This window comes from Topomyia yanbarensis, chromosome 1 (genome assembly GCF_030247195.1).
Source record: "Topomyia yanbarensis strain Yona2022 chromosome 1, ASM3024719v1, whole genome shotgun sequence".
NCBI lineage: Eukaryota > Metazoa > Arthropoda > Insecta > Diptera > Culicidae > Topomyia > Topomyia yanbarensis.
In genome coordinates, this window is record NC_080670.1 from 7,962,579 (window position 1) to 7,982,030 (window position 19,452).

Here is a 19,452-nt window from a genome sequence, read left to right on the forward strand (position 1 = left end):
TTAAGGCAGGTACCTCAAAATGGCGATTGGTCCCCTTTGGCTTAACATTGGCCAAATGTTGCATTGTTGTATGACAACCTACTGAATAAATTAACACACTCTGTATTGCAAAAAAAAGAATTGCGATATGTCACCACATTTATGGTGACATCAAGATGATCGAAAAACATTTATGATCGGATTTATCATGCGAAACTATTTCAGAGCCAAAGCGTTATGTCTAACACCTCCTTTCTCCCAGACCTCGTAAAAGTTATTCGTTTTCCTACATTCAGAAAATGTAGAATAAGGGGTGGGCGTAGCGTAGTTGATAAATCGATTGCCTTGTACGCAGCGCACCTGGGTTCGAGTCCCGACCCCGCACATAGGGTTAGAAATTTTTCACAAGAGATTTTTCTAACCCGAAGAGGCGAATGACCTTATGGTTAATAATAATTGAAATAAAAAAATGTAGAATAGATTAAGAATTGAGACTGAGATCGTGAAAGAAATTAAATATGATCTCGCAGGAAGCCATTTTTTGTAATCAATCGGTTTGTGTTTATACTGTGAAATTCTACTAGTACTGTCGTTCCCATACATTTTTGACACAGGGACACAAAAATTGTGAATCGATGCGGATTAAAGTGTATTTTTCAAGAAATTCCTCTCGATCGCTGAAGAAAGATGAAAAATAGTCTGTTTATAAGTGTCTTCAAATTGTCGAAACGCTTGCCAGTACGATCGCACATCTAGCACTGCTATTATGCTGTCAAAACAGAAATTCTACAACGGGATTGTATACTGAAGCTTTCCTTTCGAAGCCCTCAACAGGTTGCTTATATAATAAGTCACGATATTCATTCGACTGCGTAGGTGACGCTTGTTATGAAAAACATGTATGGCACTCCTTCGAACTTGTTTCTGCAAAGCAAAGAATCCCCGTCAAAGTCCACGAGCCCATTTCGGATGAATCCGCTTTTCGCAGCTGTAGTCAGTAGTTTGTTAGCAGTTAATTTGCACCTCGTAGCTACCTCTCTGGTTAGCCTTGAACTGAGCCCGAACAAATATGTAGGTTTGTCTACTCGCTCCGGCAGTTGCTGCTAGTGGATGCGAAAAAACCGGTCCTCTGTCGTCCAATCTGGTCACTGATTAGGTAGTAAGGGGCAGCATAGATCGACTGTCAACGGTACATGCCTCCTAATACGTTCAAGATTGATATCTTGGCAGTGACAGTTGTTCTAGATGTGGCGAGGAATTCGTCACCTCAGCATCATAACTGCCATCAGCTGTTAGATAAATTTGGCACTTAGCGCTACGGTCTGACATCCTCATTAGAACCATCGAGTACATGTGAACTAATAAAATGTACCTATAAATCTCTTTGAACTTTGATTCCATATTAAATTGCTGTAGAAACTTGATCCTCGCTAATAAGCTATCCTGTACCGCTCGTTAGCTAACAACAAACGATTGCCAGTGATCATAGATCTGCATAAGCTTCAAACAGCAAATAAGTGGTGTGATTTTTCCCAGAACAAATAAATCTCCAGGCGGTAAATCCCAGCACGTCATTAGAGCTATAATTCAAAAGTGCCAATCGCCCGCTGAAGCACTGCACTTCGCGGGGCTAAAATCCCCGCCAAGTGATCATTACCTAACCGAAATGGAGAGACGGATCGGTACGACTAATCTTGCGACTTGCGAAACAAGATATGTTGACATTTGGCGCGAAAAACACGATGGTACTTGACACCGTAAAGCCATATATTATATTATGGTCTTGTCAAAAGTGAAAGTACATCGACCAGTGTCACACGAAACGGATGGTTTGTTCACAGTCATAAATGCTAGCAATATTTCATTACTTCAACTGAACGCATGAAGTATTTCCATCAGACCTACTCCAGTGAACTATATATCGATCAGCCATCGGAATGATCATTTGTTCGTAGTGGCTGGCCTCGTTCCGTGCACCGCTGAGTACAGAGGTCAATCCGGTTTGAATGCTATCCCGTCACACCAATCAGAGATCGAACTAAACCGAGAGTAGTTTAATAAACCTTGTTATAGGTGGTTATAGCAGAACGAACTCATAATCGCAGAACCAGATAAAAAAGGAAAAAAATCTCGCAGTAAAATTAAATAAACGATTTTCAGTCAGAACGATCACGCTTCATCATCCCGCAACAAGCTTCGTAAGCATCGGGGAAGAAAACAAGAAAATCAATCGCCAAGCGCTGGGCTGTTTGAACCAATTCGCGAGGGAAGGTGATTCATTCGGTTTCCACTGGCCAATATCATGGTAGTAGATCGGTTAAGGAAATGCTTGTACTGGTCCACTTTGTAACATCAAACAACGTGTGGATCCTACATGTGGCAACATTACACCCCACGTTCAATTTTTTCTCGAAGGCGTCGAAAGGCTTGCACTGGTGTCCGAGAACTAGCTGACATAAAGGGCCGTTATTTAAACTCTTGCTAATACCCGGAACATCTTTGAATGTGTGATGTCGGTCCCGTAAGAAAACAAATAATGAAAGGATAGTTTGTTAAGGATTTCAGTTTTGAAATCGTCTCATCAGTATCTGGCAGACCGACTTAGTAGTTTGCCATATAATATTCACCATCAAAATAAAAAAAAAATATCCCATTGGAACCATTCGTTGTCGGCAGCCGTTCTTGGAAAACAAATCTTGGAATCTTTCTGAAGTGATCGCCAATTATAGGAGCGAAAAGCCACGCCAAGCCTTGCAAATTCTTTAACGCCTTGTTGTTACTAATATACATCCGTCTGCGGCTACGCTACCACTTGCTGCTCCAACTGGCATTATGATCCGTGTTGCGAAAAGCATGTACATTAACAATGGAAAACGGAACCGAAGGCGTCGAAAGGGTGACAAAAAATTGAAACTAATGTGACGCGTATGAATCCAGCAGCTCCCTGCATGTGCGTATTGGATCTGTTGTTTATAATGAATCCAGTGATGGTCGGTACGCTGCACAGTCACACGAGCATTGGTCAAATTGGATTTTGCTTGGAAAAGCTGCTAAAACACAAAAAAATTCTGACACTATAGGGCAAGTTTGACATTAATAATCACTAATGGACTAAAGGATAGCCGTCAGAATTTTGACCAACACTTTCTCACTGTGGTTTTCTTCCGACCCCGACTAGCAAAACAGCGAACCATGCCTACTGTGTCTGCTGAATAAGGGTACATACCGGCGTAGTGGCTTAGCGTGCAGGAGCGCCCACGAATAGGCCTGGTGACACAGTTTTCGGGAACAACTTCATTCACGCGAGTGCCATTTTTTCTCCAAATGTTGTATTCTACTCGCAAACGCGGGGGTGGGTTGTCTGAACTTAATTGGCAGCTGGTGGTAAAGATTTCTCTGCCTTCGAACCCCGTATGTTTCCTTTCCAGGAGAAATTATTTATGACGATTGTACTAATGTAGTTAAGCGTCTTCAGTCGGAGTGGCTTGGAAATAGGCGAACGCGATCACTGATACTACTAGCCGGGAATTGGGGCGAAAGAGTCTATAGATTCCTTTGACTGTGATTCAAACAAAGTTTTTATTTCTATTTCGTTTCTAGTCAGTGTCAATTCAAAATCTTCCAGATACGTTTTGCACCACGCTGCGAATTGGGATGAAACCATGAGAATAACGAAAAGCAACATAATCATAAACTTGTTTCATTTCATCTCCGCCAGTAATATTTTAAATACTAATTTTATAGGCATCACACCTCAAATGGCAAGATAGTCATACTGAACAAACGTTTAGCAAAACTACTATCACGGAGACAAATTTTGGGAAGCGGTTTGGGATCCCAACGTCAAAAGTAGATTGCACGTTTTACAAGATTTTTAGATTACAAGCTGTCGATATTATCGTGAAGTTTATATGGACAATGTCTTTAGATCTATAATACATAGATTCGTGACATAAGAGGCAAAATATAACAGACGGGAAATAAGTAACCAAGTTTTGTGTAATTTTCGATCCAATTTATACATTAGTGAAAAGCTCAATGAAAAGGTCCCAAAATGATGGAGTTATAGGTCAACCCTGCATTTATGGAATTCATTTAAAAAAATTGGATGGAGTTTTCCGTGGCATTTCTTCTCAGTATTGTGACAATATCCTGCTCATCCTGGGATCCCTCTCAGAATTCTGATGAAGTCTGCCCAAAATCCCGATGGAGTCCCGTAAAGAATTTGGAAGTAGTCAGGTGAAGCATTCCGACGAAATCCTGCTCAGCATTCTTTGCAGGATCAGGATTTTAATGGAAATCTGCTGAAGATTCTCATGGACTCCTTAGGACCCTGATCGAATATCCTGGATTCTGATGGTGTCTTACTTATTTTAAGGTAATGCGGCTAAACATTCATTCTGATGAAATATTTTTCATTTTTTTTGAAAACTGCTTAACCCTTATAGGCGCAAAGCATTTTTTTTTTCAAATTTTCTGAAAATTGTCTCACAGTTTTAATATGTTACTATAATAATTTTGAGATGGTTTTCCCAATGTTGTTTTAAAACAACATTGCGCATTTAAGGGTTAAAACAATGAGGTTTTTGATGGAAATATTTGCAATATTCGGATAAAATCATGCCTAGAAATCCGATGAAATTCGGCAAAGCATTCCGAAGATTCTGATAGAGTACTTTTCAAATTTCGGATTACAGTCTACTTAGAATTCTGAGAGAATCCATTTAGAAAGTTTGACGCAATCCTTAGGATTCTGATGAAATCAATCGCAAGTTGTTATGAAACTCTTCTCAGTATTCCGATGAATTCCGGCAAAGGATTCCGACGAAATCATTCCCACAATTCTGACGGTGTCTTACTCATCTCAATGAACTCAGAATTTTGACAGAATTTTGATGTGATTATTTTCATTATTCGGCAGAAAAACCCTGCTCAGTATACGTATGAAACCCTGCTTAGAATTGCAATGGAACCCAACAAAGCGTTCCGACGATTCTATTAGAATCCTTTTCAAAACTAAATGCGTACTGCTCAAATGTGTTGCTACAAACTCTTTCGTAAATTTTGACGAAAACCTCAGGATTCTGATGAAATCTTTCTCAAGATTCTGATGAAATCGTGCCCAGTACTCTGGCGATGTCTTGCTCATCTCTTAAGGTGCTCCGTATTCAGACGGTGTCCTGCTTAGAATTCTGATGAAATCTTTCTCAAAGCTGCTGAGGATTCTGATGGAGTCTTTTTCTACATTCTGGCTGAATCGAACTCAAAATTCTGATGGAATCTTTCGCAGCATTTTGACAGAATTCTTATATCGTTGTTGGAAATTTTCAGCATTTGGATAAACGGATGGAGTCCGTTTCAAAATTCGGATTGCATTATATTCAGAAATCTGCTGTAAGTCCTCAGGATTTTTTCTCAAGATTCTGTTGAAATCGTACCAAGGATGCTGTCATGTCTTAAGGTTTTAAGTACTCAGATGGTGTTGCTACAAACTCTTTCGTAAATTTTGACGAAAACCTCAGGATTCTGATGAAATCTTTCTCAAGATTCTGATGAAATCGTGCCCAGTACTCTGGCGATGTCTTGCTCATCTCTTAAGGTGCTCCGTATTCAGACGGTGTCCTGCTTAGAATTCTGATGAAATCTTTCTCAAAGCTGCTGAGGATTCTGATGGAGTCTTTTTCTACATTCTGGCTGAATCGAACTCAAAATTCTGATGGAATCTTTCGCAGCATTTTGACAGAATTCTTATATCGTTGATGGAAATTTTCAGCATTTGGATAAACGGATGGAGTCCGTTTCAAAATTCGGATTGCATTATATTCAGAAATCTGCTGTAAGTCATCAGGATTTTTTCTCAAGATTCTGTTGAAATCGTGCCAAGGATTCTGTCATGTCTTAAGGTTTTAAGTACTCAGATGGTGTCATGGTCATGATACTGATAGAATCCCTCTTAGCTTATCGACGTTCTCCTGACCAGGATTCTGATTGAAAACTGCTTATGATTCTGACAAAATAAAAAAAATCAAAATATTGACAGAATTCTGCTCAAAATTTTAATTTTCAGAACGACATATATAGAACGAATGATCCATTGACGCTAAAACCCCATATTGGGGGCCACAACTTTGACAGAATACTCCGATTTTTTATCGAAATCTTCTCTGGAATCTGATAGAGACCTACTCAAGATTCCGTATCTGGTAAAGGATTGCGGCGAAATCCAACTCAGGGTTTGGATAGTGCTACTTGTTCATTATTTTGAGATGATCTTTTCCATGATTCAAACGGAATCTTCCTCAGGATTCTGATTGAATTTTGATGGATTTTGATGAAATTTTGCACAAGCTTCTCGGGGAATGCTCAGAATTATGATGCGATCAGCATTTTGATGGAATCGTGCTCAGGACTCAGATGTAGATCGTACTCAGTTTTGAGATGATGGTATTAAATATTCACAAGGCTAGCGCTTCTGGGGGAAAATTTCTTAATTTTTTTTACGTTATGAGCAGGGGTCACATTCCGCATCTCGAAACGAAAGGTTTTTCGTATAAGCTTATATGAAATAGTCGTTTCGACTTGGTTGCATCCTATGTAGCCTTAGAGTTCGCATGAAGTCCTTTTCATAATTCTGATTGAATCCAACACAGAGTCCTGTTTTTCAGGATAGTTCAACACAGAGTCCTGTTATTTCAGGATAGTGGTAAATTCTATTTTATGATTTTGACGGAATCCTCAGTATTTTGATAAAATCTTGCTTAGGATTCCGATGGAATTCGGCAAAAGATTCGGATTTATTTCCGCTCAGGACACTACCGGTTACTTAATTATTTATTACCTCGAAATTAGCTTTTCCTGGATTTAGACGGAATTGGTATAGTGATGTCCATTCCATTTTTTAAGTTTTTTGGTCAAGATTTTGATGGAATCCTTTTCAAATTTATTGTTGATTCCTTTCCAACATTCCGACAAAATGTTTCGGTACTAAACCAGAGCAGTATTCTCATATTTCACCAGTATTCATTAAAAATGTAAATTGAATTCCGTGCGAATTAAGGGTTAAGGATTAAGGAAATTTTCGTCAAAATAGGAACATGATTTTTTTCAGACTGCTAAATTGTTTGTCTTAGCGGGATTTTTCAGAAGAATTCAGCAAGAATATTGGGAATGCTTAGGAAGATGTCATCCGAGTTCTTCAAACGATTTGATTAGACACCTGAGAAGGTTTCGATTAGACTCTTGAGATGGTATAAGAACCCGCCTCTATCTAGGATTAAAAACACACATCAACCAAATTTAGATGCTTTTTACAGACCTCTGAGTGGAAATTGATCAGTATGTTCGTCTAGGAACCTGTACTTTTCACATTATTCCAAGATATCAAAACTCGAGTCTAAGTCTATTGATGACATTTGGTCCTTAGACTGGCGACGACTGGGTGTTATCAGTCAGTAGCAGAATGAATGGGTGTGAACAGATCTAGTCGAGAAAACACTACCATAAAAATGAATAGTTGTTCTACAACTTTATGGAAGACACCTATTTTCTACCTCTTTTCGTTTATTTCAAAAATTATTTCATTAAAAGATTAATAACTTCTGCTATGAAAGTTGAATTGATTTGCAGTCTTCGACAAAGTTGTAGGAAATAACATTATCTTTCTTATTTTTACTAACAGTGATATACTGATGTATACAGTGCCACCTAGCGCTTAGTGGGTTTACACCATGTAAATTGTCGAAAAATCTCATTAAAACTTCGAACAATTTGGTACGGTAGCTAGATTTGTCGGATTTGGCTCAAACTTGGAGCAGATACTCCTTGTGGCACTAGGAATCGACTCAGGGGTGGCCACGGGGTTCAGTTTTCATTTACAATAAAAAAAGATCGTAAAATATTGTTGCATAACCAAAGTGGCTCGTGTGCAAATATAGCATTGATGATGAATCAGCGTATAAAAATAAGTGATAAGGGACCTAGCAGACCACTGCCACTTTCATACTGCGTTAGGCAGAAAAGCTTCGAATTGAGGTCACAATAAATTCCTCAAAACTATTAAGGAGACTTGTCCAAATACAACACTGAGGAAATTAAAGCGCGTTATAAAATCATCCAATTTCTAAATCAGGTCTATCATCATTCATCGAATGGTTTGCTCCGCTATAAGCTATAATTAACCGGCCGCGGTATATCACCCGCAACTGAACTCATAAATCAATAATAACAATAAAGTAACCGAAACTAGCAATTGGAAATCTGATTCGAGTTCTGTCCGCCGTCGGATTTTGCTCGAAATGCGTGGGAAAATTATACACCACACCTTATGCTCATAGATCGAAACAAGACAAATAAATCCCATCTAACGACCTCCTCGTCTGTAGAGTTGAAACATCTGCGTCTTGGGTCAAACGAAAAAAATGTGTGCCACCACCGTTAATGAATCCCGGGGTACTCCCTACTGTGTCAGCAGATCAAACCAAAGAGCATCCATCCACCATTAGCACACGTTGTCACGCAGCAATAAAAGCTGCAAGATTGGATTATGCATGCACATTCCGTGCGGTTGGCTTAAACTTGGTGACCATGGCCGGTTTGCAACTTGACTAGAGACTTTCATAATCGAATCGCATCGCCTCCAAACGGTCTAGACTAGAGCCGATCTGGTTGGCTTGACTTGACTGGGTTCCGTTTCGTTCCGTCCCGAATTGTTCGGCTCAGTTCGAGCCTACGCCAATAATAATTATCCGGAAGGCGTGTGCGCGCCCGCTCAGTTTTGGATGTTGAAGTTTTGCATTTCCTTTCCAATTGCAACGCCCGACGTCGACGACAACGACAACGACGACGACTAGTTTCCCAGTGTGCATAGGCGGATGGTAACGGTTAACCGGTTGACCTGTCTCTCTACAAAGCGATGGAATGTGATGAGATGAGTTATCTACTGACCCACGCTTACAACGGTGCAGCAACAACAGGGAGGTGATGCAATTTTACAAAACATTATCTGAAACCTGCTGTTGTAATTTCTGTCGCGTCACTGGTTAGTGTTAATTATAGGACTATATCGATTGGGATTTGTGATAGGAGGGGTAGAGTCTCACCTCGTTCCAGGAAGTCAAACCCATTTCAACACCGATTTATGTAGTTCATTGTAATTTGTACCTACAAAGTCGCCTTTATCTCGCTCTCAAGCTCTCTAACATCAATGTTACGTTTGTAACAATATCTCGGAATTAATTCACTCGATTGCACATCGTCTCAGCGAATTATCACACAAGCCGTTTCAGACTATTCCGGACGGCCGGTTCGGTCGGTTTTCCTCCATAGCACAAGACTGTTCTCTCGCGGGTCGTCGTTCACATACGGATTGCGGAGGTGGACTTGCAGTACGACGTCTGGCTGGGCCTGGATGATAGAGAGAGAGAGTGCAGTGACAGTATAAATTTAAATAAATCCGCAATTGTTTGTCACGATAATTGCCTGCAAATGTGCGAGCAATAAAAATAAGTCGTCGGCGAACTTTCTGCGTCCGGGACGGTGCTGAGCGGATCCATAGGTAAAGGGCACTTTGATGACAATTGATTTAGCTATAATAGTCGCAAATAAAAAACGTACTCAATGACTCAATGGTTACTGCAAATGTTCGGATCTGTGCAGTTATACATAAAAAACAGTGAAATGTATCTATTGTTCCGATGAGCTAGTAGAGGTGGTGCTTACCATGGGCCTGCAGAGAATTACCGCTAGAGGAAATTAAATTAAAAGAGTAATTTGATTGTCCCCGTAGGTTTTTGGCGTAGGGCATGATTCTAAGCTGGTCATGTATACTGTGGGCCGTGCGAGCAAGTGGTATAATGTGGACCGGACGTAAGACGTGCCGTGTCAATCAGGTCTACACTCCAGCTACACGATAGCGAGCGAAATGGACCGAACGAAAGTGGCCGACGATATCTTTTGTGTTGAAAGAAATATGTAACACCATTAGACGAGGGGGTATTTGAGAGTTGCAATATGTTGTCATTAACGGTACCTGGATAAATCGGATTGAACTGTCCAGTGCTAAGTGAATATCGAATTCAAAGGAGATGATGATATTTTCCTCTACTGGAATCATAAAAACTCAGGTTCTAGTTTCTGTGCCTTAATATTCACTTTCTGATCGAATGGCAGAATACCATCCTAATACAAAATACAAATCTTTTACAGCGCTATCTTTGAAAACGAGCATCCCTTGTTATGCAACTTTTCCTGACACACATGAAGGGCTCAGTGCAAGAACGGCCCAAGTCAAAAATATCAAAAGTGGGTTAATCACAAATTATTGTACGTTAATAAGTAATGAATGCAATGATACCGAGTTCTGGTCAAAAAACTTAATTTGAATGTATTTATTTGAATAAAAGTATTTTTCAGAATTAGAAAAAAAATTCCAAGATGCAATAACATACATAATTTGTGATTAACCCATTTTTGATATTTTTTGACTTGGGCCGTCGTCGCAAGTAACACGTTGAAGAGATGGTTTTAGTTGGTCGTCCTTTATTCGTTCGGTGCAGCGCATTCATTCAGTTATTTTCGGTTCAAGTTCAAAAAATGCAACAGACAAAGATTACGCAGTTCACTGATACTGCTTTTGTTGATGATTCGATTCTGTGTGAAAGTTCAGTCAGCTTGGAAGTAAATGAATGAGGGAACGTGAGCGAGCACTTATCAGAGTACTCCGGTAATCGAGTCAATATGTTAGCACAAACAAGTATATAAACGCGGTTTCAAGTGCAGTTATACTAACGCCCGTTCCCCCCACACTATTATGAATCGGTTACGTGGGGAAGCCCCTACTCGTCAAAAAAATAAACTCATATAAATTATAAGTATCAGGGCGGTATGCCCGAGCAAACGAAAAGCCCATAATACACCCATGGGGTTTGACATGGGTGTTTGAAATGGGTTCAACCCATGAAAACACCATCACCATGGTCCGGTAGAACCCATATAAAATACCATATGTTGGTGTATTTATGGGTTATTGAGACCATTTTATGGTGTCTTGATGGTTGTGAATTTTGACACGGACCATGTTTAAGGTCTTTTCAAGGGGCTATGTGGTGTTTGAACCCATGAGTATTTGCTCGGGTGGCCGGATACTCTAGTGATATGAAGAAGCTCACTCACTTCCAGATCTGAGCCGTGGGTTCAAAACCAGGGTACATTCAAACGTACAAACGAATTTGCAAGCGGTTACACGATTATACAAACGAATTTTTACACTCGAAGAAGTTACATACACGAGACATCACTCACCACCGCGATCAAATTCGTACACATACAATCGATTGAAGTCTGCGCGATAATACAACCCTGATCACAAACGCGAACATGCAAGTGGTATCACCCACGCAAACGTATGCCCGCGATCTCACAAACGATAAAACGCCCCTGTGATTAAAGGAACGTTTTAACACCTATGAATCAATAAACGCGGGTTCAAGTACGATTATACTAACGCACGTTCCCACGCAAACCTGGCCTAAGTCGATGCCTTCAATTGGACTAGCGTTGGTGGTTATTGGACCGGGAACAATTCACAGAAAAATAAATTATATTCATGTACACTAGATAACAAGTTTCATTGCGACATTTAGCAGGAACTCTTGTGATAGGGAGGAACTCACATTCTTCTTGTTTCTGAACCGTACATTCAAAACTAACCACCAGACTCGCGGTCCGCGCGAACGTTCGAAAACCCACTTGAATATGCCTCAATGACCTAACAGTCGCGGTTATACACGCGAAGATTCATCTAAACTAGCACACATGACATACAAATGCCCACGCGTTCAAACACGGTAACATGCAAACGCTCGAGCCCTTCGCGATTATCCACATACAACATACTACCCCTTAGCACTTATAAATTTATAAACGCGGTCTCAAACTACGTTCGTTCCCACGCGATCATGAAGTTATCACGCCCGATTGGGTCTTCCAATAAAATGGCCACACCGTATAAATCCAAGATATCTAAAAAAAATAAAGGGGAAAAATAGGTGGAAACTTTGGATCCTTCATTGTTTTTGCTTATTTTATTGATTTTATCTATTTAAATATATTTATTCATATTATTCATTTCATTCGTTTCGGTCATTTCAATAATTTCCACTGGCAATTCCACCATTTCGTTCATTCTGTAAACAACATTCATTTCGTTAATTTCTTCGCTTTAATCGTTTTGTGTACTATATTTATTTTCTTTTTCTATCTTTTTTTTTATTTTTATTATAAAGGTTTAACCTTAACATCATTCGCCTCTTCGGGTTAGAAAAATCTCTAATCCTATGTGCGGGGTTAGGATTCGAACCCAGGTGAGGTGCGTACAAGGTAATCGATTTACCAACTACGCTATGCCCGTCCCCATAAATTTTCTATCATTTATTTGAATTACTTAATAGTGTTTTAATTATTTTATTATTTCTTTTTATATTGTTCATATTTTAAATTTTTTATTAATGTTTGTGTTCATTAAACCTTCATTTTTCATTTTACTCATTTTTTCATAATGTCTCAATAATGATACCATTCTCATTCATATTATTTTTATAACTTTTTTTATTTTTTTTTCATTTAATGCGTTTTATGGATTTAAATATATTGCGCTCTTGTTAATTTTATTTTTTGACTCATTCAAATTTTTTGATGATTTGAATGATATTATTAAAATTCTATTCATTTTATGAATTTGATCTTTTTTTTCATTTTTTGGATTTTCGTCTTCATATTCCCGTTATTCAGATTATTCTTTTCATTATTTTTTTAATGGCGTTCACCTAATTGTTTTTTATAAGTTATTCATTTTATTGGTAGTGTTATTCGTGCAGGATTCGGAGCTACTTTTACCCTACTAGCAAACTAATGAATGAACAAAAAGTGATATGTATAATAAATATCTCATCTCACTGTTAGGTGGATTGAATCATGTTTTAATCTGGAATTTTTAAATCATTTCATTTCAATAAATCAATGAAAAGATCCGAGGAATACCGATCAAACATGAACTTATCCTTCCACTCAGACAAAACAATGCGTATTTCCGACGCAAATTCAACACTATAAATTTTCTCATCCAAAGAAAAACTTATGAAGTAGGCATAGTTCAAAACATTCATGTGCTTGCATTTTCAACACACAACCGAAAACACCTGCGTCCATTTGTTGACATGTCATGGTACTGCGAGTACTACATCTTCCTTAATTATGAATACTAAACCTAACCAACCATTGTACAGTACAAACGCGAGCCAATCCACCACCGGCAGCGCCGATGTCGGGGTGTCCAGTTCATCACCCGGTTTTAACCCCAATCCCCGCCTGGGAACGTTGGCTGTGTGCAACCCGCCAATCTTCGATGCACTTTAGCTGATTTATTACCGGGTTATTAGTGTGGCCCAGTTCAACACGCGCGAGTCGCCGCACCGCGCCTTGCAGAACCAGACGACCCGGTAAACTGGAACTGCTCCGCACTAATTGCGCACTCCGCCGGTCTGGCTGGTTGCGTCCCATGTCGTTCGTGTTCGATGTCTTTAAACGGCATCGGTATCGGTCGGGACGAGAAAGCAGAATTCGTTCACGGGATGATGATGGGCGAATCAATTGTTTTCGTTCGTTGTGTGTGTGTGTGTGTGTGTGTGTGTGTGTGTGTGAGAGAGAGAGAGAGAGAGAGAGAGAGAGAGAGAGAGAGAGAGAGAGAGAGAGAGAGATAGAAATAGAGGTACAGTCAGCGCGAAAGACCGCGCCTGTTCGCCCGTGTGCTTCGAAGCTTATCTACGGAAATCGGTTTCACCTTTGCGGATGGCGTTTCCCCCCGGGAGACTATGTAATAAGCTCTGCACAGCCGCTAGGGTTACATTGTGCAGCACAGAAGAGACGGAATGATCGTTAAAAGTTTTAGCTTAAATTGTATTATGCACATTTGCATCCCTTCTCCATGGCGAACCGAGTTCAACTCCTGTGATGGTCGCTCATTCATAGTTCGAATCCCGCGTGGATGCGGGCCACGGATGGCTGGGATGGGCATGAACATGAAAGATTTATAAGGTCTGATGCTTGGGTAGAGATAGACTAAGGGGGCTCGGGTATCGATCCAAGAGGGGGTAGGGGGGACTCTACTGATCTACATAAACTGAAAGTGTGCCCATTGATCTGCTTCAGTCACGTTCTGGTCTATTTCTCCTTTTGTTATAACGATACATTTGCAGGAGCTCTTTGAACTGGAAGATTTAATATCTTCTCGAGTAATGGTGCGAGCTACAATGTATCCAGAACCTACAATTTGTCATGATTTCAGAAGCGCAGAGTTAACTTGCGTACTGATGCAATCGAATAAATTTGCACTTTCTGCTGGTCGAGCACGTGTCTGCAGTATATTTACTTAACACCGGTAATAAAAAGGCGAATGAGAAAATTTAAAATCACTCACATGAAAGGAATCCGTTGGCAGGCTAGTGCCGGTGCTCGTCAAATTTCAATCAACTGGGAGAGGAAATCTCGACGCTCTGGGAACTATTCGCTGTGGGGCCTATATGATGGATTCCCCTTCGACTGGTGGAGTCGTAAAAATATTCTTCTATTGCGTTTTTATGCCTTTTCGAGGAATTTAAATTCATTAACCGTAAATGCTTTATAGGTTTCTTCAGGTTGAAAAAAAGGTGTAAAATAAAAACATTCACCTGTGTAGTAGACAAACATATATATGTAATTGAATTTGTTTATTAATTGTTGTTTACTAATCTGTGCTTTCTCTTTCTTTTCTTACAGTGACCGTAGCTCCGCCACCACAACGTCCCTGGATACCTTTAGCGAGGCCGAATCGGGCCAGGGGTGCATGTAAGTTTTAAACATTTTAAGGAGATGCGAGGATCATGGAGTTCGAAATCTAGAATATTGGGTCGGATATCTGAGTACGAATATATACGCGAATGGAATGAAATCAACTCTGCTTGATTTCATTCCATTGCTTCTGATTGATAAAACGAGACAAAGTCGATTTCCTTTTTTTAAATTTCCATCGTTATCAGATGGCCAAATATTGCAAACGTTGAAATCAAGTGCTGCTGTATTGATTCTAAGTAAACAAACCACCTTGAGATTCGGTTTTGTTATCTTTTTATGAGAGAGGTGTAATAGCAGCAGGTTATGTGTTGTGATTTTTGTAGAAACATTTTGTGCCCTCATTTATTATTGAACTTTCTCCTAATTGACATTTTTGACATTCGAAAGCGTAGTATTCAACGTCAGTTTTCTTGTATACCGTGAAGCTAATGATCACAATAACTTCACAAATCAAACAGCAAATATATACAGTTATCCAGCTATGTGAAGTACTTGGACACGGAGCTACAAATATCCTCAAAAACAAATATTTCCTTTCCCGCATACAATGGGGTAGGATGCAACATTCGACAATCAAAACTTCTAGCGCTCTGAGTATGTATCCAGCAGGTTTGGTGTCATTGGATCATATTTTGCACCTGTCCAAAGTAACGATCAACCATTAAAGAAATGTAAAAGTAGAAACCTACTCGTGTTAGTATTACTATTGTAGTTTTTGTAATTTTTAACAACTACGTTCGCGATCTGGCAAACATGAGGGCGCCTCGGTGATTAAGTGAACGATTTAGAACTTATAAACTGATAAACGCCTCTCTACCTTCAGTCTTCGCACCCTAGGTCCATGCCTTCAACTGGACCAAAAAAATGACGCATGTATTCACTAAACAATTCGTTTTATGGTGACATGTCTGTAAACGCTAGTGATATAGGGAAACTTACTCTCTTCTAGTATCTGAACCATACACAAAAAATAGGTATCAGATTCACGGTCCTTTCAAGAATACACGCGAAGATGCGAATGGACGCACGGTTTAAAAATCGAATTTATCCACGCAAATTTCATGCACGCTAGTACGCGACAAACATGTTAACATACAAACGCTCTAGCCTTTCGCGATCATCCACGATGATTAAGTGAACGTTTCAGCGCTTATAAATTTACAAATGCGGTCTCAAGAGTGAACCTACAAACGCCCGGAGTCCCTACAATATAAAAAAATGCCGCTAGACAACGCGTTTCATGGTGACACGGCCATAAGCTCTGGTGGTACGAAGTAGATAACCCTTCTGGCACTGAACCGTACACCGAAAATTAAGTATCAGATTTACGGCCGCGCGTGATCATCCAAGAAAACACGCGAATCCCGAGCAAACAAAAAGCCTATAATTCCCCACTGTTTGGTGTTTTGATAGTGCTTGAAATGGGTTCGAAACAAAACTGTTCGAAATAAGAAATCAGAATGCTTTGCTAGGAAAGTGATTGTTTCCCTTCCAATTCCACTTTTAAACTCCCATATAAAATGCAACGCTGCAGAACATGCCGTAAGGAATTCGATCGATATAAAATACTAATCCCAGCCTCAAAGCTTTCTCTTGGTCAGCATTACTTTTGGGTCGACTACCAAGAATCGCTATAAATTATCTTCGCAACTTTTTGAAAACAAATCGAAATTGCTTGAAAACAAATCGGATTTGCAGGCGCAAATACAGTTGTGTCCGTCCGCACTTTTGAAACACCTACAGAAGCATGTGTCAGATATTTTAGTGATAAATATCAAATATGAAACGTGTGTGCCGATAGGCTCATTACCCCACGTACCTAGAAACCACATGCACCCATAATTTTTTTTCAAACGCAAACTCTCAAGTAGAAGCAAAGTTAGAAGTTACTGGGTATTTTTTGGTAAAATTAGCTGAAGTATTAAAAGTAATACGTTATTGGGCGGGCAGAAACGGGCAACAGGCTCTAGTTTCAATTACAAATGCTACATCAACACTATAAAACTCAATAAAGTACACTTGTCTCTCGTTGTCTCCAATAGAGTTATAGATGATTTGAGAAAAACTTTTTGAATAATAATAAAAAAAATAAAATATCTTCGAAAATACTCGAGATAAGAAAAAATCTGCGTTAATAAAAATTGTGTATTTTGACGGTTGAAACAAGTTCGTAGAATATATGAAATCCGTTGGAATGATCATTGAAAAGATAATAAAAAAAATTTTTTTGGGGGTCAGCATTTGCAGAAGAGACTGTGTGTGTTCAATAAAGATATTTGTGAAGGCAACCTCCACAACTTTGCCAAAGATGTCATCCAATTCCTTTTACTAATAAAATAATTGGTTGAAAAATCTCACTTATAGGAAACCACGGAAATCATAGCAGCAAATGACAGACATTTCAATTCTTGATATATATCTCGAAAGCACTATTGATGTAAACTCATCCGTTTCAACTTAAACCACCAATCACTGTTTGAAACATCAATTTTTTCAAAAATTGCCATATTACTTTGAAAATACACGAGATCAGCCAATGTTGTAACGCAGAAACTTGTCCATTTTGATCATTCAAACCTTTTGACGGAACATCCCAAACATGTCTGAATGATATTCAAAAAGTTATATTAATGAATTTGCTTTAAAGGTATCATCCATAAACAACTAGCAATAATGATGAGGACATTAAAGATAAAAACTTTGTGTCATCAGCGAAGTTGTTGGCAAAAGCTTGCTCAAGAACTTTGACGAAGACGTAATTTTATTGTATACACTCACAAGAAATTTGGTAAATATATTTCTCTATTAAAGAGATTAATCATTTAAATTATAATACCATATGTAAGAGCCTGAAATGTTCACAATTTCCTCCGAACACGCCATTGACCCAAATTTAACGAATTCGGCGTAATTAATAGATCGCACTTTTTTGGTAGAAAACGCTTATTGTAGCGTTCGGACACTATCCACGGTGTTTCTCGGTTGCCACGCGAGCATTGAATGATTCTAACAGACACGTTGCATCTCTAGTTAAAACCTTTCCGTATTGCATTGAGTCACTTAGGTGCTTCCTATTGATGGCTCTGCCTGAAATCGCTGCCACGTTGATGACAATTAGAAACTAGAAAGCTTGTGTATGTCATCACGTTCGAAGTGGTCGAGCGCTTTTTACGAAACTGTGCTGACATTCGTCAATGATGTTGGAAGATGCAGCGTACATTGCATTGCAAACAATCCTCTCCAAAACTTTAGTCAGACAGTTCAGTAGCACAGGTTCCTCTGCAGTTTTCAATATTGTAAGTTTTTCTAGCCTTGTCAATTGGAACTATAGCATCTACTTTCCATACACTTGGGAAAGCATTTCCCGTGATTGAACGCTGTGAAATATGGCAAATTTACCATGTTTGTAGTTGCTGATCAAACAGCAAACACTAGTTCCAGTATCTCTAGGTGAACAGCCACTACCATCTGTGAGGAAGCAAATACGAAACTTATATATAAAAATCGTCCTACGGTTCCGTTAAGCTTTCGCTGGATCAAATAAACAAATGAAAAAAAAGCTAATATTTTTTGGCTTTGTTATTCATATCAAAATAGATTTACATACAATCTCTTTCCATTTGTCTATGCAGGTATATTTACCGTCATGTGCTATAATGTACTCTGCGACAAGTACGCTACCAGGCAGATGTACGGCTACTGTCCCAGCTGGGCCCTAGGCTGGGAATATCGAAAAAAGGTAAGGTTTTCCGCCATCACATTTCCCTGCTCGTGTTTTTGAGAGATCCCATACCTGCGGTCTGCCATCTCTAATGCTTACTCCCTCTCCCGCTTCTTCAGGCAATCCTGGACGAAATTCGACACTACTCGGCGGACATCATCAGCCTGCAGGAGGTCGAAACGGATCAGTTTTTCAACTTCTTCAAACCGGAACTGAAGAACGACGGTTACGAGGGTATCTTTTCGCCCAAATCGCGTGCTAAAACGATGTCCGAGCTGGACCGGAAATACGTCGACGGCTGCGCCATCTTTTTTCGGTCGTCCAAGTAAGTGTTGTCAGGCAAAAAAGAAAGAAAAAAAATACATGAACCATCATTCAATTTCTCGCAGGTTTACGCTCATCAAGGAACATCTGGTCGAGTTCAATCAACTGGCAATGGCAAATGCCGAGGGTTCGGATAACATGCTGAATCGGGTGATGCCAAAGGATAACATCGGTCTGGCGGCACTGCTCAAGGTGAAAGAAAGTGCATGGGAAGGTGTTCCACAAGAGCAGGCCGCAGTTTCACAGCCGATTCTGGTGTGTACGGCGCACATTCACTGGGATCCGGAGTTCTGCGACGTGAAGCTTATTCAGACGATGATGCTTGGCAACGAACTGAAGACGATACTGGATGAGGCGAGCCATAGCTTCCGGCCGGGGCATAAGTTCGACGTAAACAATGTGCAACTGGTGTTGTGTGGCGATTTCAATTCGCTGCCAGATTCGGGCGTAATCGAGTTTCTCAGCGCCGGGCGTGTATCAGTGGACCATCAAGATTTCAAGGAGCTGGGCTACAAATCCTGCCTGCAGCGTATATCAAATTGTGA

At 39.7% G+C, this 19,452-nt stretch overlaps 1 protein-coding gene across 1 annotated transcript in view; it reads left to right on the forward strand.

Moving 5' to 3' along the window:
• Window positions 1–19,452, forward strand: part of LOC131693460 (CCR4-NOT transcription complex subunit 6-like) — a 173,792-nt gene that overhangs the window by 152,989 nt on the left and 1,351 nt on the right. Inside the window, exons 4-7 of the mRNA XM_058981282.1 lie at window positions 14,788–14,856; window positions 18,495–18,601; window positions 18,703–18,908; window positions 18,973–19,448. Coding sequence (XP_058837265.1) covers window positions 14,788–14,856; window positions 18,495–18,601; window positions 18,703–18,908; window positions 18,973–19,448 — 858 coding nt within the window. The remainder of the gene's footprint in view (window positions 1–14,787; window positions 14,857–18,494; window positions 18,602–18,702; window positions 18,909–18,972; window positions 19,449–19,452) is intronic.